General features: G+C 40.3%; 1 protein-coding gene across 1 annotated transcript; it reads right to left on the bottom strand.

Moving 5' to 3' along the window:
• Window positions 1–6128: 6128 nt before the first annotated feature.
• On the bottom strand, window positions 6129–14235 carry nrl (neural retina leucine zipper). The gene is made up of 6 exons (XM_036582807.1): window positions 14205–14235; window positions 13826–13969; window positions 13056–13702; window positions 12128–12418; window positions 8828–9043; window positions 6129–6275 (listed from the first exon to the last, which is right to left on the bottom strand). Exons 1-6 carry the CDS (start codon window positions 14233–14235, stop codon window positions 6129–6131), a joined length of 1476 nt encoding a protein of 491 aa, XP_036438700.1.
• Window positions 14236–18181: the final 3946 nt, after the last annotated feature.

Genomic DNA, 18181 nt, shown 5'->3' with positions numbered 1-18181 from the left:
AATATGGTGTCATTGTTCATAAATACTGAAGAGAAATCTAAAAACAAAGCATATAAAGAGCTGCCAATAATCTCTTAAACTAATTAGGTTAGCTTGTCAGCTAGTTAGCTAGCTAATGTTTCTGTTAGCCTAGCCTATTTTCCTTACCTTACTTAAACGCAAAGTTAATGAAAGTTAGCTAGCGTTAGTTAGGTTAGTTACTTCACAACCAGGTAAAAACAGATATCCAGCTATAGTGACCATAAATTGCCTCAAATCCATACTGTAGGTTGATGAATTCGCTCTGTTTGACTCTGTATATTAGAGATTTTGAGTAACGTCTAATGTTTATTTTAGTGAGCTTTTAGCCAAAATCTTCCGTTACCCTTTTACATTGCAGTGCATAAACAGAGCCCCTCCCTCAGGTCTAATATGATTGGCTTACGTAGTATGATGTCTGGTATGATTGGCTTACAGAATATAAGGTTGGATATGATTGGCCGAATCTTACGTTAGTCAATCTCTGGTAGCACAGCAGAGGAGGTGCCCTACTTAGCTCCTCCCCCAGGTTGCGCCCAGCTATTACAGTGTATTGTGAATGAGAATAAACTATAGATAATTTGGACTAGTAATGTACATTTGCTTGTACATTAGGAGGGGGGCTAAATAAAATTGGCCTGGCAAAGCCCGTGTGAATAAAGTTCTGTGCGTATTTAGCTGCTTGTGGGGACTCACTAGGATTGACAGCATCTAAGGAAAAAGTACAATATTTACTTTTGTATAGAGCCCTGCTGGTGACATCCCGTACAAATAAAAATAACCGGTGGCCATGACTTAGTAAGGCATGGGAATGAGATAATTAAGCCTTGACCACAGCTTAATAAGGTATGATCTTAAGGCCACGACTTAATTATCTCATTCCCATGCCTTACTAAGTCATGGCTTCACATTAGGATCTCATTCCCACATGTTAATACGGCCACGCATTATTTTTATTTAAACGGGATGTCACTTGCGGGACTCCGTTCTTTTGGTGCATGAGATTGAAGTCAGGATTGAATTAGCACTGTGCCATTTGTAGAAGCATTTAGCCACACAGACAGTAACAGAAATACCCCACGAATATGGGATTACAAGTAAGTGATTATACTTGATTATACTTGAATTAAGTACAGGGCGGTTTCTAGCTCTAAGCAGTATAAGCAGTCACTTAGGGCCCCTGAAACACCAGGGGGCTCCGAATATGTATTTTTTATTATTTATTTAAAAAATAAAAACATTAATTTTTTTTTTTGTCAAAAAGTGCAGTGAGTCCAGGTGTTTTCACACATTTTTACATTTTTATTTAAAAGAAAAGAAAATGTGGGGTTAGGTTTTGGGGCATTCAAGTAGGATGTCTCTTAGGGCTACAATTCAGAAATGGGCCTGGTTAGCAGTTTAGGTTTAGCTACAGTTTGACGAGGCAATAGAAATACCCCACAAAGACTAGAAGACAAACCTGCGTGGGTGTGTGTGTGTGCAATGACCAGATACCCAAAGGACAAACATGATATTTTCACATTGTGTAGACATTTGACTGCTCCCCATATGTTAAAAACACTTTTTTAGATTTTAAAATACACTTTTTATTTGAAAAAGTAAAGGATTTGATTACTAAGGTAAAAGGAAAACTAAACCAATTTTTTAAAAATTTAACATAATTAAACGGTTGAGATGCAAACAGTCATTCTGAGTGGTTGGATGTGAAATGGTCAGTTCTAGAGAAGCTTGCAGAGTTGGTGGTGATGGGACCCAGACGTCTGAAGAGTTTAATGCCCCTGAGAGCTCCCTCACAGAAAGCTTTTAGATAAAGGGATGTCTGACACATTGTTTTATGATAGTTTTGTGACAAAAGTTAAGGCTTAAATTGTACTTTTAATCTATGTATTGTAATCCATTCATAGTGGAGGGATACATGCAGTCCCTTTGTATGGCAGTCCCTAAAGGAAACTTATTTTTTCTGATATATGACTATTTTACCACCATCAACACTACATATAAAAATCAGAAGACATGTGCAGGTTCACTGGTGGTTTTGGATAGTAAATAAAATGGCTATATTTGTGTTGTAGACATGGCAACCCCTGGTTCCTATCATCACCACTGTAAAGAAATCAGTCAGTAAGTTTCTCTACAATGAACCACTTCACATCAAATCATTCTGAATGACTCTGTTTACATCTCAGGGACTGAATTATTCAAAAATTTTGAAACAAATGGTGGAATTATCTTTAGAGCTTAGGGTTTAGATATATAGAGCAATAATTAGCCACAGTAGCACAAATGTCAATGGAAGTACCTCAAAAAGACAGATATACAAACTTCTGTGTGTTTGTGTGCTAAAGTTTCAGGGATGGACAATGAAAGAACCACGTCACCACAGCTCCTCTATCTTACAGACACTATGTGTATGTAATATTACGTGTTGTAATGTTATTTATAGCCATGTGTTCCAGTGTTTCATATGAGCTCATTGCAGAGTTAGAACATAAATCTGTGCATGCTTCCTACTACAATTGGGGTGTGTGTGCGCGAAGCGTCAGCGCGGCATAGAAGCGGGGTGAGTGTGCATGTAACTCTGTGTACGTCCTGTCCACAATGGCCTCCTGCCTTTTCCAAAGCGCTCCGGCAGTGAGCTGGCCCAGGTCTATTATCCCCCTAATCCCCAGCCCATTGTACCAGGCCCGGGAGAGAGAGAGCGAGAGACAGAGAGAGGGAGGGAGGGGCAAGGGTGAGGTCATCCTAAACAGCTCTTAGCCAGGGTCACTGTCTTTCTATAGCGAGAGCGAGGGATACAGAGAATGAGAGAGAGAAAGGGGGGTAGAGGGGATGTTAGGAAAACGTGAACTATTAAAGAAAGAGGCAGCAACAGAGCCGACCTGCAGGAACTGAAACACACTCAAATCGATTTGAAACAAATAAATTACTTGTGATTGAGCCAGGCAGTCAACACAAATGCCTACATGTCCTCAAATGAACCATATTCTCTAATCAGCTACATGGTGAGGGTATGAATAATAATGATCCACGAATGGTAAAAATATCTTTATTTCATAGGAAACCACTACAATAGAGCATAACCCAAAAACGATAGTAATAGTGATCGGAGTCACGGTCAGTATCATCGTAATCATGGCAATATATGTAATCAAGCTACAAAATAAATAAAATACACACTAAGCATGTCAATAAAACAGAAAACCAGCAAATGATCGAATGAAAATGATCATTACATAAACAAACAATAAATAAATACTGTAAATAAATAAGGGAAATAAATTAAACAGACAAGCCTTATCCACAGACCTACACTCAGCCAAAAAAAAAAGAAAGAAAGAAAGAAAAGAAGAGAAAAAAGTTCTAAGCTACTCAGATGACACTGTAGTAACGTTGTATGCATAAGGAATAATTGGAAATGTACTAATGAAATCTTACTATATGTCCCTGCATTTCACCCAGTCATTAAAAAAATAATAATAACAATAACCCACAGTGTCCAGCTCTGTGAATTCGGAGGTGAATCGGTTGTTAGTCTCTTTGAAACTGGTTCATGAGCGTCACTCTGTAACAAATCCTTTTGCTTTTTCTTAGTTTGCTTCAATAGATGTGTCTCAGTACTTAGCGAGCTGTCTAAGTAGGCAGCATTTTAACCAAAATGGAAAAAAAAAAATCAGACACAGATATCACCAATCGTTCCCAATGGCTAATTTAACAAGTCTGACAACTTGGCAACAACCTAGCTAGCTAAGCAAAGTTAGCTATCAAGTTGGCGATTTGAAAAATTAGCCTGAAGCAACAGAGCTAGCTAGCATATGTGAATTTTTTGGAGAACACTCTACAAATTGTCCGTTGTTGGTAAAAACTGACATTTAAGAACTTAGCTACCTCACATTGCCTCGGTTCACCAACTTTTAATTACATTTTTGCAATTAGGCCTAAACGTGTTGTTGCATTGTAGTATTGCCTTGTTCTTGTCTTAAAATTTAATCAGATATCTTAGCAGATGTACATTACCAATTGTTCCCACCACTTGTATGCTAATAATAATGTAAACCTAGATGACAACTTTCAACAAGACAGCTGATGACAGCTATCAACAACCTAGCGCTAGCTAGCTAAGCAAAAGTTAGCTATATCTAATTTAGTATTTGAAACAACAGCTTGAGACAACAGAGCTAGCTAGTGTCTATAAATGTGTGGAGAATAAGTAGAAATTCTCCATACAGTGGTTGAAAAAGGCTTACATTGGAAAATTTGCCTTTGTCCGCCACATTGAATGGATCATTTTAAGAAAACTTGTTGTCGCATTGCACTGTGAGGTTACCTTATCCATTGAGGGTATGTGGTATTTAGGATAGGTACTTAGATTATGACCAAAATCAGATTAGTAAGCAACATATTTAGGGTATAAATCATTAATTCTTCCCAATTGCTAATGTTACCTAGCTGACAACTTTCAACAACAAGATTGTAACAACCTAGCGCTAGATACCTAGGCAAAAGTTAACTAGCTGGTTGGCTATTTGAAACAACAGCTTGAGGCAACAGAGCTAGCTAGTGTCTATAAATGTGTGGAAAATAATCTACAAATTCTCCATACAGTGGTTGAAAAATTAACCTCTGTCCACTACATTGAATTAAAACATGTTGTTGGATTGCAACGTGAGGTTTCCTTATAGAATATGTGAGACACTGCCTTAGATTTTGACCAAAATCAGATTAGTAGGCAACGTATTTAGGGTATACATCACTAATTATTCCCAAATGCTAATGTTACCTTTCTGACAACTTTCAACAACAAGATTGTAACATCCTAGCGCTAGATAGCTAAGCAAAATCTTGTTGATTATTGAAACAATAGCCAAAGGCAACAGAGCTAGCTAGCTCTATTTTTCTTACAATGGTAGAGAACAATTTAGCAAAGTCATTGCTTGCCATATCTTCTGTTCACTGGCTTGAGACAGCCTCCATGTCGAGGAGGGGCATTCGATGACCTAAAATGTTGCCTACGTAAACAGCTCACTACATATTAAGACATAGTGAAAGACACAGTCACTCAAAACCATTTAATTCACTCAGCCATGCTAATCGTAGACCCATCCTAAAGCCACAACACAGGATGCCTTGCGTTCCAACCACTTGCAAAAAGCACAACGCGTTCTCCTGTTGAGTGCATATGTCCATTCCCAAACCAGCAAGTCTTTCAAAACCAGAATATTTATTGCAATAATGTATGTTATCACAAGTAGGAATAATCACAAACATGACATAAACCCCCACTGTATTGTCTTCTCCTCCGGAACGAATGAGGTGTCAGAATGCAACACTACACAGCAATGTCCTTGAATGCTTGTAGAGCTTGCTTTTTAATGTATTCCACCTCAGCGTCTCTGATTAAAAGAAACACTTGCCGTTTACAATTTTACATGAACTCAAGGCTCCCCTTTCAGACCTATATGTTTTATATGATGTGAGATTTGCATTGACCTTTGGGAATCTGATCACTCAAACACAAAAAAGATTAACCTTATGATTATACAGTCTTGATCAAAAGGTTATAGAGCAGCAGTTAGACTCATCTTTGACAATGTCCTGATCCAACAGTCAGTTTGGAGCTGTGGCACATGGTGAAAACCATCCTATGAGAGCACGAGGAGTATGAAGTCCGATGGCTCTATGTGAGGGCCTTACTAGCGCTCTGATGTCTAGTGTTACCAGACAGCTCTCTCTAATTGTCCCTTCTCTGGTCAGTCTTTTTCAATATGGACAGGGCATGTGTGCTGAAAAGATGAGAATGCATTCAAAAGTAGAAAAGCCTTTTTTTTTATTGTGCTACTACAAAATCTCACAGTGAAACGTTGGCCAGCAGCAGAGAGCACAGTCTTTATGGAGTTGGATTCTAGGGCTTCAGGTTGAGCCCAAATTTGACAGTCAAATTGAACCCGCTTTGGTTAAGTAGCTTATTTCACTGTTGAGGCCTCCCCCCTCCTGCTCCCCTCTCACCTCCCGCAACATCATCTGAGAGACTGGCTAGCTCGCTGGGATGGGGCAGTTTCGCTCTTCTTCTGTCATCTCACTGCTCTCCAGTCCTTTCCTTTCAGCAAAGAGCATCATAGGAAGTAGTCTGGGGGCGGGGAAGGCGGGTTATTGGCTTGAGTGGGCGGGGCTTCACCAGAACTAACGAGTTTCTCGTATCGAGCCTTGTAGGCGTCCCGCTCCCTCAACACACGGGACAGCTCACACTGCAGCTGCTCCAGCTGGAGAGAGAGAGAGAGAGAGAGAGAGAGAGAGAGAGAAAATGAAGGGATGGAGTGAGGAAACAAGGGAAAAAGAGAGGAAAAGAGATGTAGAAAGAGGTCAGAGAGAGAGAAAGAGATAGCGTGGAGTGAGTGAAAGAGAAAGAAAGAGAGGAGAGACAGAGAGAGGAAGTGAAATAAAGAGATAGATGGTAGAGGAAATGAGAGAGAAAGACAGAGAGAGAGAGAGAGAGAGACAGAGATAGAGAGAAAGATAGACAGAAAGATAGGGAAGAATAAGGGGAAGAGAGAGGAGAGATTATGAAAAAGAAAGAGAGAGGGGATGGAGTGAGAGATTAAGAGATAGAAGAGAAACAGAGGCAGGGGGAGATTGGATGTAGTGTGATAGCGAGATAGAAAAGATGGCATGAGAGGAAGAAAGACAGAGAGAGGTAAGAGAGAGAGGAAAGAAGATAGAGAGGGAGAAGTAAGGGAAAAAGAGAAAGAGACAGAGAGGAGCGATGGTGAGAGAGAAAAAGAGGCAGAGAGTGAGGGACAGAAAGAGAGAGGGATACAGACAAAGAGAGAGAGAGACAGGGAGAGTGAGAGATAAAGAGAGAAAGAGGTGAGAGAGAGAGACAGAGAGATAGGATAGAGTGAGAGAGACAGACAGAGGAGAGAGATGATGGAGTGAGCGAGAGAAATGAGAGCGACGGTAAAGAGTTCATGTGTAAATTCTTATGTAATAGTGAAATTCTTGGCGTTCTCGACCGTCTTCAGCTGCCAGCTGCACTCTATTAAAGACGCATTACGTTTCACTGCATTCAGATTTGCAGGCTCTGAATATGAATATGGATACTGAAAAGGCTAAAAACGTCACTGACACTGAGTGACTCCTCTCCATGTACTGAAAACACTCAAAACACACTTCATCCTTCCTCATATCTACATAGTGTGCTTCAGTGTGTAACATGTATGAGGTCATGCTTTTATTGTGTTTGAGTTTGTGCCTTGGGAGATGATTTAACCCCTTGAACTTTACTCAGTAAGCAGACTCTCAAAAATAAAGGCTCGTGGTTACAGATGGCCTATCAGTATCAAAGGGTATCCTCATTGGGCTGATTTCAGCAGAAAATGCTGGATACTGGACACTCAAGGTTTCAATATTGGAATCAAACAAGAAGAATCCTGCCTCCTCTCTGAAGGTACCTTCCCATCTCTATTTGTGGTTCTTGGCTTGGATGTATGCTTGCTGTGGCCTAAAAAGGAATTCCACTTTTTCAAAATTTCTGCATAATTAAGTCATAAAGAGGGAAACCAGGTCTCACAGAGTGGTTTGGTGTGAATTGCTCCGTTCTAGAGACACAGACAGAGTCAGAAAACTGAGCAGCAATTTTAAAACCTCAATAAAAATAAAATTCCCCAAATGGTTCCTGAATTTGACATTCTACAGACCCAGACTTAGACGCATGACATTATGTAGAGGATCTTTAAACTTTTAACAGGTTTTTCCCACTCACACTCATTTACATACAAAAACATCCACTAAAAGGTTCTTTAAGTAACCAAAAGTGGTTCTATTATGGCAGCGTTGACCAACCCTCTTAATGGAGATCTACTTTCTGCAGTGTTTAGTTCCAACCTGATTCTAACATGCTGTCCTCACCTTACCTAACACTAATGCACCTGATCCAGCCAATCAAGGATTTCAAAAGAGTTTAATTAGCTGTAGCAGATGTGGCAGATTGTGGCTTGAACTACAGTCCACAGGAAAGTAGATCTCAAAGACAAAGGTTGGTAACCACTGTTCTATGGCACATCTTCAAGGTGGCACCATTATTACATACATAGTGTTATAAGCTCATTATCGCCGCATTCCGAAATACTATCACACTAGATAGTATGCACAAAATAGCACATATGCTAAGGTGCAGTCATTAATGTAGTATGTAAAGTATAGAAGTGTGTGATTTGGGACGCAGTGTTGGATCAGCCTATAAGATGCGGTCAACAGTCCAGAAACTCCAGTGGCTGATTAGAGCCCTGCTTTGCAGTGTATTAGCTGCTCATTAAACACTTCCAAGCAAAAGTATTTGTTGATTAATGATGCATTAGTTGAGGGTAATTAATGCATTTATTGAGGTAAGCAGACGTTTAGATTTGTATTTGTAAAGCTGGTGAATAAGAAGCCAACTTCAGCTTTATATGCATGTAACTTATTATTAGCTTTTGTAAAATGTCATGCTTTGGAATTTTCTGAATTCTAGACATATGTAGGCTATACGGATCCAGTCCATCAATCTGGCAGATCTTCTCCCTGAAGCATTTTCTAGAGACTATATCTAAAGCGTCCACACATCTTTTCATGTTTTTCGTGTTCATTCTGGTCTATTTTCCTTGGTCTTCATCCACCTAAAGGGTTGTAGCTGCAACAGTGGTGACGAGGCGGGCTCTACCAGAGCACATTAAGAGCTACAGCTCACCTACCAAAATGGCGGTGGGGTGTTCTTAATGACGTAACTGAAAACTGTGAATTGGAGTTTAAGAGGTGTAGTGCTTTGTGTGCTGCGTACCTGCTGCGTGAGGAGGTGTTTCTCGGACTCGAGCGCGTGCCGATGCTGCAGCCGTTTGTACCGGCAGGACTGGGCGTAGCCGCGGTTCTTCAGGGTCCGGCGCTTCTGCTTCAGGCGAACCACCTCGTCCTTACTCACACCACGCAGGTGTCTGTTCAGCTCCCGCACGGACAGACTGACCAGCTGCTCGTCCGAGAACCGCTCGTCCACAGCGCACTGTGAGAGAGTGAGACAGAAAGAAAGAGAGAGAGATAACAGAAAGAAAGAGGTCATTTTAGAATTCATGGAGCACGTGGTCACATAGTGGGCAAAACGTTACCCACAGCAGGTAGACGTTAGCATAGTTAGCAGTCAAATAACAGTGAATTATTCACTTAGATTGTGTAATAAATGCTGTGTACACAGCAAAGACAGCAGCATTTTGTCTGTAAGTTAAAGGGACGCTTTGGCCAAAATGAAAAGTTGAACCATTGTTACATCTGTTGTAAAGATGCTTATTCATCCCACAGTGGTGCCACAATAGTCCAGAGATTGAGATTTTAAAGACTAGGCAATACCGATTATGATGTACCTTGAAGGTGGGAGGAACCTGGAAAAAACTACAGGCAAATTGAGGTGGACAAATGAGGGTGGGCTGTTTGAATTTTTCCCCATTAGCTGGTAGGTAGCTTTTCTGCACAGCTGAATATATGTAGGCCTATTTATTAGCCTCTATGTTGCTGCATTTCTTTCGCTTTGGGGGGGATTCCCAGTGGTTGTATGATGTATTTGTGCAACACAAGCTGGGCCCTGTAGTGAGGCAATACTCAAAATTATAAATTCTTTCAAACTTTGAGTGCTACAGAATATTATGTTACATAGCAAATATTATTAAATGCTAGTTTTAGGCCATAACGTTGCTTCAATGAACAGACTTCTAAATACTTAATTTACAAAAGATGGGCTTTGAGATACTTTAAGTACCGCATCATCAAACATGGTAAAGTGTTGCTAGCTGGACAAATACATCAGTAGCACACGTACATGTTTTGGTCACTGCAATTGAGTAAGTCTTAAGTAGGCTGCCTTGAATAAACTGACAGGCTAATGCTAACACTAGAGCTAACCACTGCAGCAGTAGATGATGTTGACTCATCGGCGTCTACACGAGTTTCCACACAAGCAAAATACCGACACCAAACATGTTTTCGGCTGATAAGTGGAAAATTGTGTAAATTAGATTTTTGGCCAAACTATTCCTTCAATTTGTATCGCGTTTATTGCATTTATGTAGGCATCTCCATTCCTCAAAATATGGCTTGTCAATTTTCTAAGTAAAAACAAGTTAATACATGCTCTAGACAGAACACAGTGTGGCATATTAAATATTATTTGCTGAGGGGAAAAATGTGCAGAAGTGTGTTCTCTGTAGAGGATGTGTTAACTTATTTTCAGTTAGAATATTTTAATTCATTCAAATCCTTTACAGTTGCATGTAAAAACATTTACATGCAATTGTGTGTTCTTTGATCATTTTAAACATAATATTTCTGTAATGAAAACGAATATCTTAAATATCTAAATCTATCTATTTCCATTCTTTTGACACAGTAACTAAATGTACTAATGATAAGTAAACATCCTGAATTAAATTGAATTGAATTTCACTTATTCATATTGCTGAATACAGACTTGCATGGAGAGATTATGAGCATGCCGGTGATGACTGATGATGAAGATGGTAGGTCTTTGTTGACAAATTAGAATGTGATTGTTTATGATGCATGCACGTGTATGTGGCTCGTGCATGAGCATGATGATTGTGAGCAGCATTGCTTGTGTATGCTTGTGTGTGTGTGTGTGTGTGTGTAATGGGCTGCACATTTCGGCTGCACATGTTCATAATCTATAGTGTAATCTGACTGAGTGTGAGTGACAGTGATCGGGATTACACAACAATAATAGCAGATATTATGCTAATCTCATAGACCTGTTCCACATTCAACCCCATAAATTTCCAGCCAGCGTCCTGACAGGAACCGCCGTTTTAAAGCAACATCACACACACGCACAACATAACACACACTACTGTCTCTCCCACAAAACCCATCAAACCGCACCATTACTGCAATGAAAAAATGTGACAGACCAAAGTGGCATCAACCTCCAGACAAAAAATGCTGTTCTAGTAAAATGTTAATGGGTTGTAAACATGTTAAATTCAGTGTGCATACATTACAGAGGAAACCTGTGCAGGAGTTCTCAATGTGGTGCAAATGGCACGTGTAGCAACAGCATTTCAAGAACAAACTGACATGGACACAACAAACTGGTTATTAATATTCACTTACTCAAATATGTGAGACTGAATTGCATTGATGTATTTGATCAGCTTATAATGTTTCGTAGCCTGTGGCTGGGAAGTTCAGATATTTTTACTCTCACAGCAGATATTCATACTTTGGCCATATTAGCCAAAGCATTACATAGGCATCCTCCAAAAATGCACAAATTTAACTCCAACAGAGCAACCTGTAAGGCCAAGGTAAGGTAATTACTCTTAAATCCCAATTAAATTCATGATGTCTGAAAAGTTACTTTCTCAGCTCAACATTGCCTTGATGATCTTCCAGTGTCTCCATGCAGTGTCTGGATTCTAGTCATTCTATGTTCAACAGCAAAACATGGAATCATGCAGTCTCAGTATCGGCTTGAGTGGAATGGAATCCCATTGGTTTTGTAACAGGGATTAGCACAAGTCACTCAGACAAGTGTTCATTCCTCAGGTTTCAATGCAGTAACCCAATTCAACCCAGTGAAGTCAGATACTTGTGCAATCCTCTAAACCACAGGTTCCCTTCCCTGGTCCTGGAGTACCCAGTGTCCTAGTGCTTCCTGGCTTTCAACACAGGATCTAGGTGTGTTGGGAGCCAAGGAAACACCAAAATGTGCAGGGCAGGTGGTACTTCAGGACCATGTTTGTAAACCACTGCTCTACTCACGGATGTTAAAGTTCTGTTTGGTCCATTTTGGTTTTTCAAAGCATCCTCTTCCCCTAAATGAAAGGCTTTTAACCCATTAAATGGCCAGGCCCACCAGCGCAAAGTTTTGTTACACATGTCTATAGGCTAGGAATGGCTCAACCAGTTTGCAATGAAGTCCCTGTAGTTCCTCAATAATAAACCTTAGTATGTAATAAACCTGGGATTTTAAGGGGTTAAAGTGAAAAGTATATGAGAGAAAGAACTCCTGCTAGCACCCTGGCAGAGTCCACATGAAACCACAGTTCATTATAGTGCTGCAGCCCATCTTCTTCTTTACCTGGCCAACTTGGAGCTGATGGTGATGATGGTGACTGTGATTGCCATGCATGGGATGATGGGGGTGGTGATGGTGGTGCTGCGGGTGATGAAGACGGCCCTGTGGGCTGGGGGGCTGGGGGTACGGGGCAGTGGTTGGGTTTGCACTATGGAGAGAGGGAGGGGCGGAGGAAACGAAAAGGAGAGGACGGTGACACAGCTCTGAGGCTTTGCTGACGGCTACATCACCTCCACTCTCGCTACTGGAATCTCCCAAGTTACTGCTTCCAGAGCTCTGTGACAGGACAGGAAACTGTAAGAGGGAGAGAGACATCAATACACAGAAAGGTAATAGAAAGATTTGAGATTTTGGTGCAAGCTATAGGTTAACACCAAATGTACAACCATATACATGGACATTCTTAACCAGTGGTTTCCAACCCTGGTCCTTGGTCACCCTGCCTTTCGTTTTTAGTGCTCTGGAACATGCCTGATCCAACTAATGAAGGGCTTCATAATTAGTCAATGATTTGGTTTGGGTGTGTTTGGGCAGGGAATACCTGAAACTTTGTAGGGCATTGTGACCCCAGGACTGGAGTTGAGAATGCCTACTTTAACATACTTGATAAGTTAATCGACCTCTTAAAATCCCAGGCTTATTACATCATAAAGCTTATTATTCAGCACCTACATGGACTGCAGTGTGAACTGGCTGAGTTTTTGATAGTCCAGAGCTTGAAAACCACTGTTTTAAGCTGTAGATAATAGTTGCCTCACTCTTAGAACAGTTGTCTCTTACACAAACCTACTGCTGAGTACTCATTAATGCAGTTCCCAATTCTTGATTACCCCTTCCCTGTACAACTACTAAAAAGTACAGGGCAAGGGTACCCCAGGGCCAGTGTTAGGAAACCATTATAGTAACACATACTCAGACTCACGTATAGTACCTGTGAACTTACAGCCGCAGCAGCTGAGTTGAGCAGCGCCTCCACGGCATCTTCACATCCCAGGAACCCCCCGATGGGACCCCTATCCCTGTCCCCTCTCTCTGGTGCTCCCCCGAGGGCCCCCAAGAGAGAAGCAGCACCTCCTGCCTCTCCCCCAAACTGTTGCTGCAGCGCGGCCAACCAGATGAGGTCTTCCAAAGAGGCAGGATTAGGGCACTGCGGCAGAGCACTTGGGGCAGGGCTGCCATCTTGATTGCCCTGAGAGGCCTGACTGAGTCCAGAGACATAGCCGGTGGACACTGAGAGGGGGAAGGAGAGCGAGGAGGAGGAAGAGGACGAGGCTGACGGAGGTGGATGGGCATCACTGAGAGTCGGGGAAGGTGGCAGGGAAGTGTAGGGGCTGGAGCTAAGGCTGGAGTCCGGAGGGGGGCGCACCACATATGGGGAGCCTGAGGTGTCCCGCTGCTGCTGGAGGCCTACTTTGGAGTAGGAACATTGTTGCTGAGGAGGTGGGGGAGTGTCAGGCTTCACCTCAAACTTGAGCAAGTCAAAGTCATTGAGGTACTCCATGGCTAGGGGGCTGGGGGGCAGCGAAGGGAGAGGGAGAGAGGGGGACGACATAGCCACAGTTTTACTGAGTGGAGAGCCTGGAGAGTAACAGATCAGCGGGTTCCTAAGATGTAGAAGAGAAGAACCCTTGAGCTGCTACTCTCTTGACCCTGCAAGCACACAGAGATGGGCTTCAGTCTTTGCAAGGAGACACAGTTAACGGTTTGCCACCCCAGTGCCCTGATCGGAGAGGATCGATGATGATACCCCCAACCAGATCCCTGATTGGCCAAAACCTTTAACAGTGTGCTTCTCTGGGTCCAGCGCTTCTTTGTATGGAGGACTTTTTGCGTTACCTCCTGATCCTGCCAGAGAAAAAAAAACAGACAGAAATAGAAATGGTACAGATGAGAAAACATGCAAACAATGTTGAGTAGAGAGAAAGAAGGATGGTACAGAACATTTCAGTAACTAGCAAGGAATGAATAGAAGAGTAGCAAGCTCATCAAATTGCTACACTGGTTGTTGTAAAGTAATGCTTATATAACATTATGGATTTGGACAAATTTTTTAAATCAATGCATTTTCTAGCATGTGTACCTTCATTTGTTGATAAACTGACCAGAGGCATCTATCCTGGTTCTGTCTTAATGGGGAGTTTAAACTAAGTAACTTTTTCTTGCTGAAGTTTCCATTCTGCAAACTGCCGAAAAGCAACCTTTAGCTGTTGTCTCAAACCAGGGAATGTTTTCTCTGAAAGCTGTTGTAACGTACTTCTAATGTTATTGCAGGAATATGACTGGGATTGGCCTAGCAGGAACTGAAGTCAAGATAACATCACTGAGCCCAGGGTTGAGAGGTCAAAAACAGCATGAGAGTGACAGCCCATCCCCTGTATAGGCACACTGCGCCAGGTGCTCTATTCATTCTAAACCCCCATTTAACCAAAGGGGAATGGCACGGCACGGGGTAATGCACTAAATGACGAATTCATTTGTGACATGCTAATCATGCTAATGCTAAATGATGTGAGATTGGACCAAAAGTAGCACAAATGGTTCTACGCTGTGGGTCAGAAATGTAGGGGTGAAAATGTATAAGGACCTTTTACTCAGCATTAAATAAATCATGCTGCAGATGAATCACTGTTTGTACTTCACATATAAAAGTGTGAGTCATATAATACTACATTTAAATGTCTAATGTCAATGACTTTTCAAGAGACAGTAGTTGAAAACTTATCAAAATTATGTTTGTAGCACTCATGTGAGGTATGTCAATGGCTGTGTGTTGTATAGCTTAACCTGTCATAAAGTTTAAATCAGAAAGTTTAAGTGAGCAGCCATGGAATAACAGTGTGATGGCATGTTGTTAGCAAAGGAAGGTTCACACTGAGGCATGCTGGAGCCTGCTGATACATTTAACATAAAGCTCAACATGACTGTGTCTAACTATAAGCCAATTACAATATCAGTTGCTATTCCTATCCATGTCAGAAGGAATAAAGTGGGCCGACAAATCTGATTCAGATTACTGGGAGGAAAGGTTTAAATCCAATCCCAGGTACCAGCTATAATCTTAATCCAGACACTGCTCACTCTGAGACAAAAGAGAAAAAATGGTATAACTCAAAATAACATCATATGAATATGCTGATATAACATGCTTTGGCGGTAAAGCAAGGGTGGGTAATATGACGATGTTATTGCTATTGTGATAAATTACATCATATTACTTCACAGTATGCTTTTCTGAGCATATTGTGCATATCATTAAAACATAAATATAGAGTAAAAACAATGTATTTATAGCTATATAGTTTTATAGTTTGTATTTCGCCCACCTCTGTGGTAAAGCATATATTAATAATAATATCAAGAGAAATGGTTGTGGAAGAAAAATGCATGTAAGCGCACTTTTCAAAAGTGTTTTATTATGAAAAGTTTATACTTTTAATGTTCATGCTTGTAACATACTTTAATGCATATTGAATGTATGGATACTTTTTGGCACACACCTATGACATCTTAAGTGTGTTTAAATTGTAATTAAGCTATGATTACATATATATTAAATACATTTAGTGCTTTTGAGTGCTTTTTTAAAACAACCTAAGTAAACTTAAGTATGTAACATGTAGACATAACTGTTATATACACTCTAAATATGGAGTTACACTGTAACTACAATGCACTTAAATGTATTTTAAGCTATATTTCATTTTCACAAAAAGAATTCAACATTCATCACTTAAAACATATTTAAGTGTGCTTTTGTAAAACATAGTTAAGTATACACTTAAATATATTATTCGGAATATCTAGGCAAGTTTGAGTTACAATGCATGTAATATGTACTAAAGCATGCTTTAAAAGTCATTGCTTTGGAGTATTTTTGTAAATAGTACACTTAAGTTGATGCCAAATCTATGTTTGCTTAAGTATGTGTCAGTATGTTAAGAAATACATTTATTTAAGTGTATTTCCTTACAGCATACTTAAGTATCATTTAAAGTGTGTTGCTTTAAAAAAGACAGAAAAGTATATTTTTAGTGTATTTCAATAAAACACGACATAAAAATTTTACTTTTTATAGTTTCTATATACTTCAAGTATGCCACTGCCGTACCTAAGTACGCTTTTTTGCAAGGATGTTAAAAAGAGATTTAACTTGATTTAGTGCTGCACAGTATGTGAAATTTTGAATAAAAAAATATTGTATTTATAGTTTTTGATAGTATTTTAAGTCTCATGCTACTGATGCATATAAACCTCAGGAAAACAAAATATTGTGCTTTATATTATGTATTGTGATATTTACCATCATGATAATATATTGTGATGGTGCATTTTTGCCATATTGCCCACCTCGGTGGTGAAGCATAAATATTAATATCAAGAGGAATGGTAGAATTCAGAAAACTGCCCCAAGATACTACACATAGCATCAAGCTTTCCTCTGGTTTTCAATCTTTCTTAAAAACAGATCAAAACATCCAATTCCAAAATTCATCATCATATAAATATATCATGAGCCAAAGCTTCATTGCCTACTTGATCTTCTCCTATTATCATAATGAAACTATGAGCAATGTAAAGAGGTATTCCAAACCAAAACAATCTGGTCTAAACAAAGTACACCCTCAGTTTTATGATACCGAGCTGAACAATAACAGAAGCTGTATTGTTTATGAGCCCCGTACACAAATCCTCATTACTGCGTTGTAAATTCTATAATTGGACGCAGCCCTAGGTGAAAAACAATCCGTCAAACGAGATATGAAAATGGTTCCGGCCTCTCGTGAATTTCAAGCCTCATTTGCAAAGGATTTGCCATCAGCGCATGGTACATTTCACGGGTCAGGGTTCAGTAAAGTCATCAAACTGTTCTAAAAACGCCTTTGTGGCCAACATTGAAGGCATCATTCCAGATCGCTGCTCAGTGAATTAATAGCCTCCTGTTGCCTAAAAAACTAAGTGTGTCAGTGGACAGGCCGTCACAGGCCTACAGAAAAGGCCTAAAAGCTAGCCAGCCTCAAAGGAAGAGAGAGAAAGGCAGATTTAAAGCTAAAATCAGAAAAGACAACAAAAAAGTTGAAAGAGAGGAACCCAGGAGATGTTAGGGGATCATAGGGTTAACCTTTTAAAGGAATACTTTACAGCGTTTTTAAACCTAATCTCTATCTGCCATGTGCACACACTTTCATTTTAACATGTTTAACTGTACTTATGCACCAAAAAAGTAGTCTCGAAATATACTTATAATGGAAGTCAATAGGCAGATGCCAAGTGTGTTTTGAGTTAATGTTGTTTACTATTCTTTGAAATGTTTGTCAACATATTATCACACAATATTTGAACATATCACTTGTGTGGAAATGTCAGCTCTCATTTGTATTGCACAAACAATTTACAATGAATGGTCCAAAATCATGATAAACTCTTGTCGCATTAACATACATCGAAGATTACTTGTTAATTTCGAAATACTATGTTTTATTCCCACTGTGACGTGCAGATAGAGATTAGAACAAGTATTCCTTTAAACCCTAAGGGCCTGTATGTGGGCCCACACTTCAGTTCCTCACTCTCATTCCGTAACTTATATTTAACTTTCAGCGGTTACCAAATAATTCATATTAATTACTGAATAATGAGGTTTAAGATTAATAACTGAATAAAAAGCCTAGAGTTCAAGAGGGTAAAGAGACAATTAAGAATTTGACTTTTCTCTTACCGTGGGTCATACAAAGCGAGGCCTGTAGGGCTTCCTCTGATCTGTTTCATCCCTCATTACTGGCCGGACTGGCTGAATGATGCCCGCTGTGTGTGCATGAGTGTGTGTGCATGAGTGTGTGTGTATGTGTGTGTGTGTGTGCGTGTGTGTGAGAGAGAGAGTGTGTGTAGGAGCGAGTGTGTGTCAGACTGTGAGCATCTGAGCGTGCGTGTGCCACTTTGTAACGGACTGTGTCACTGCCCCCTCCTCTTCCATGTAAATCCCTCTCTACCCCCAGCTCTCTTTCTCTCTCTCTCTCTTTCTCTCTCTCTGCCTCTCTCTCTCACTGTCATGCTCCCCCT

The sequence above is a fragment of the Colossoma macropomum genome, unplaced genomic scaffold (genome assembly GCF_904425465.1).
Source record: "Colossoma macropomum unplaced genomic scaffold, Colossoma_macropomum, whole genome shotgun sequence".
NCBI lineage: Eukaryota > Metazoa > Chordata > Actinopteri > Characiformes > Serrasalmidae > Colossoma > Colossoma macropomum.
The sequence above is the reverse complement of the archived record's forward strand: the minus strand, read 5'-3'. Positions and strand labels throughout refer to the sequence as shown.

Coding starts and splice junctions, on each gene's coding strand:
- nrl (XM_036582807.1), bottom strand. CDS start 14,235: ATGCCTCTGGTCAGTTTATCAACAAATGAAG. Junction 13,703..13,825: donor GGGCACTGGGGTGGCAAACC/GTTAACTGTGTC, acceptor GTTACTCTCCAG/GCTCTCCACTCAGTAAAACT. Junction 6,276..8,827: donor AACACCTCCTCACGCAGCAG/GTACGCAGCACA, acceptor CTCTCTCTCCAG/CTGGAGCAGCTGCAGTGTGA.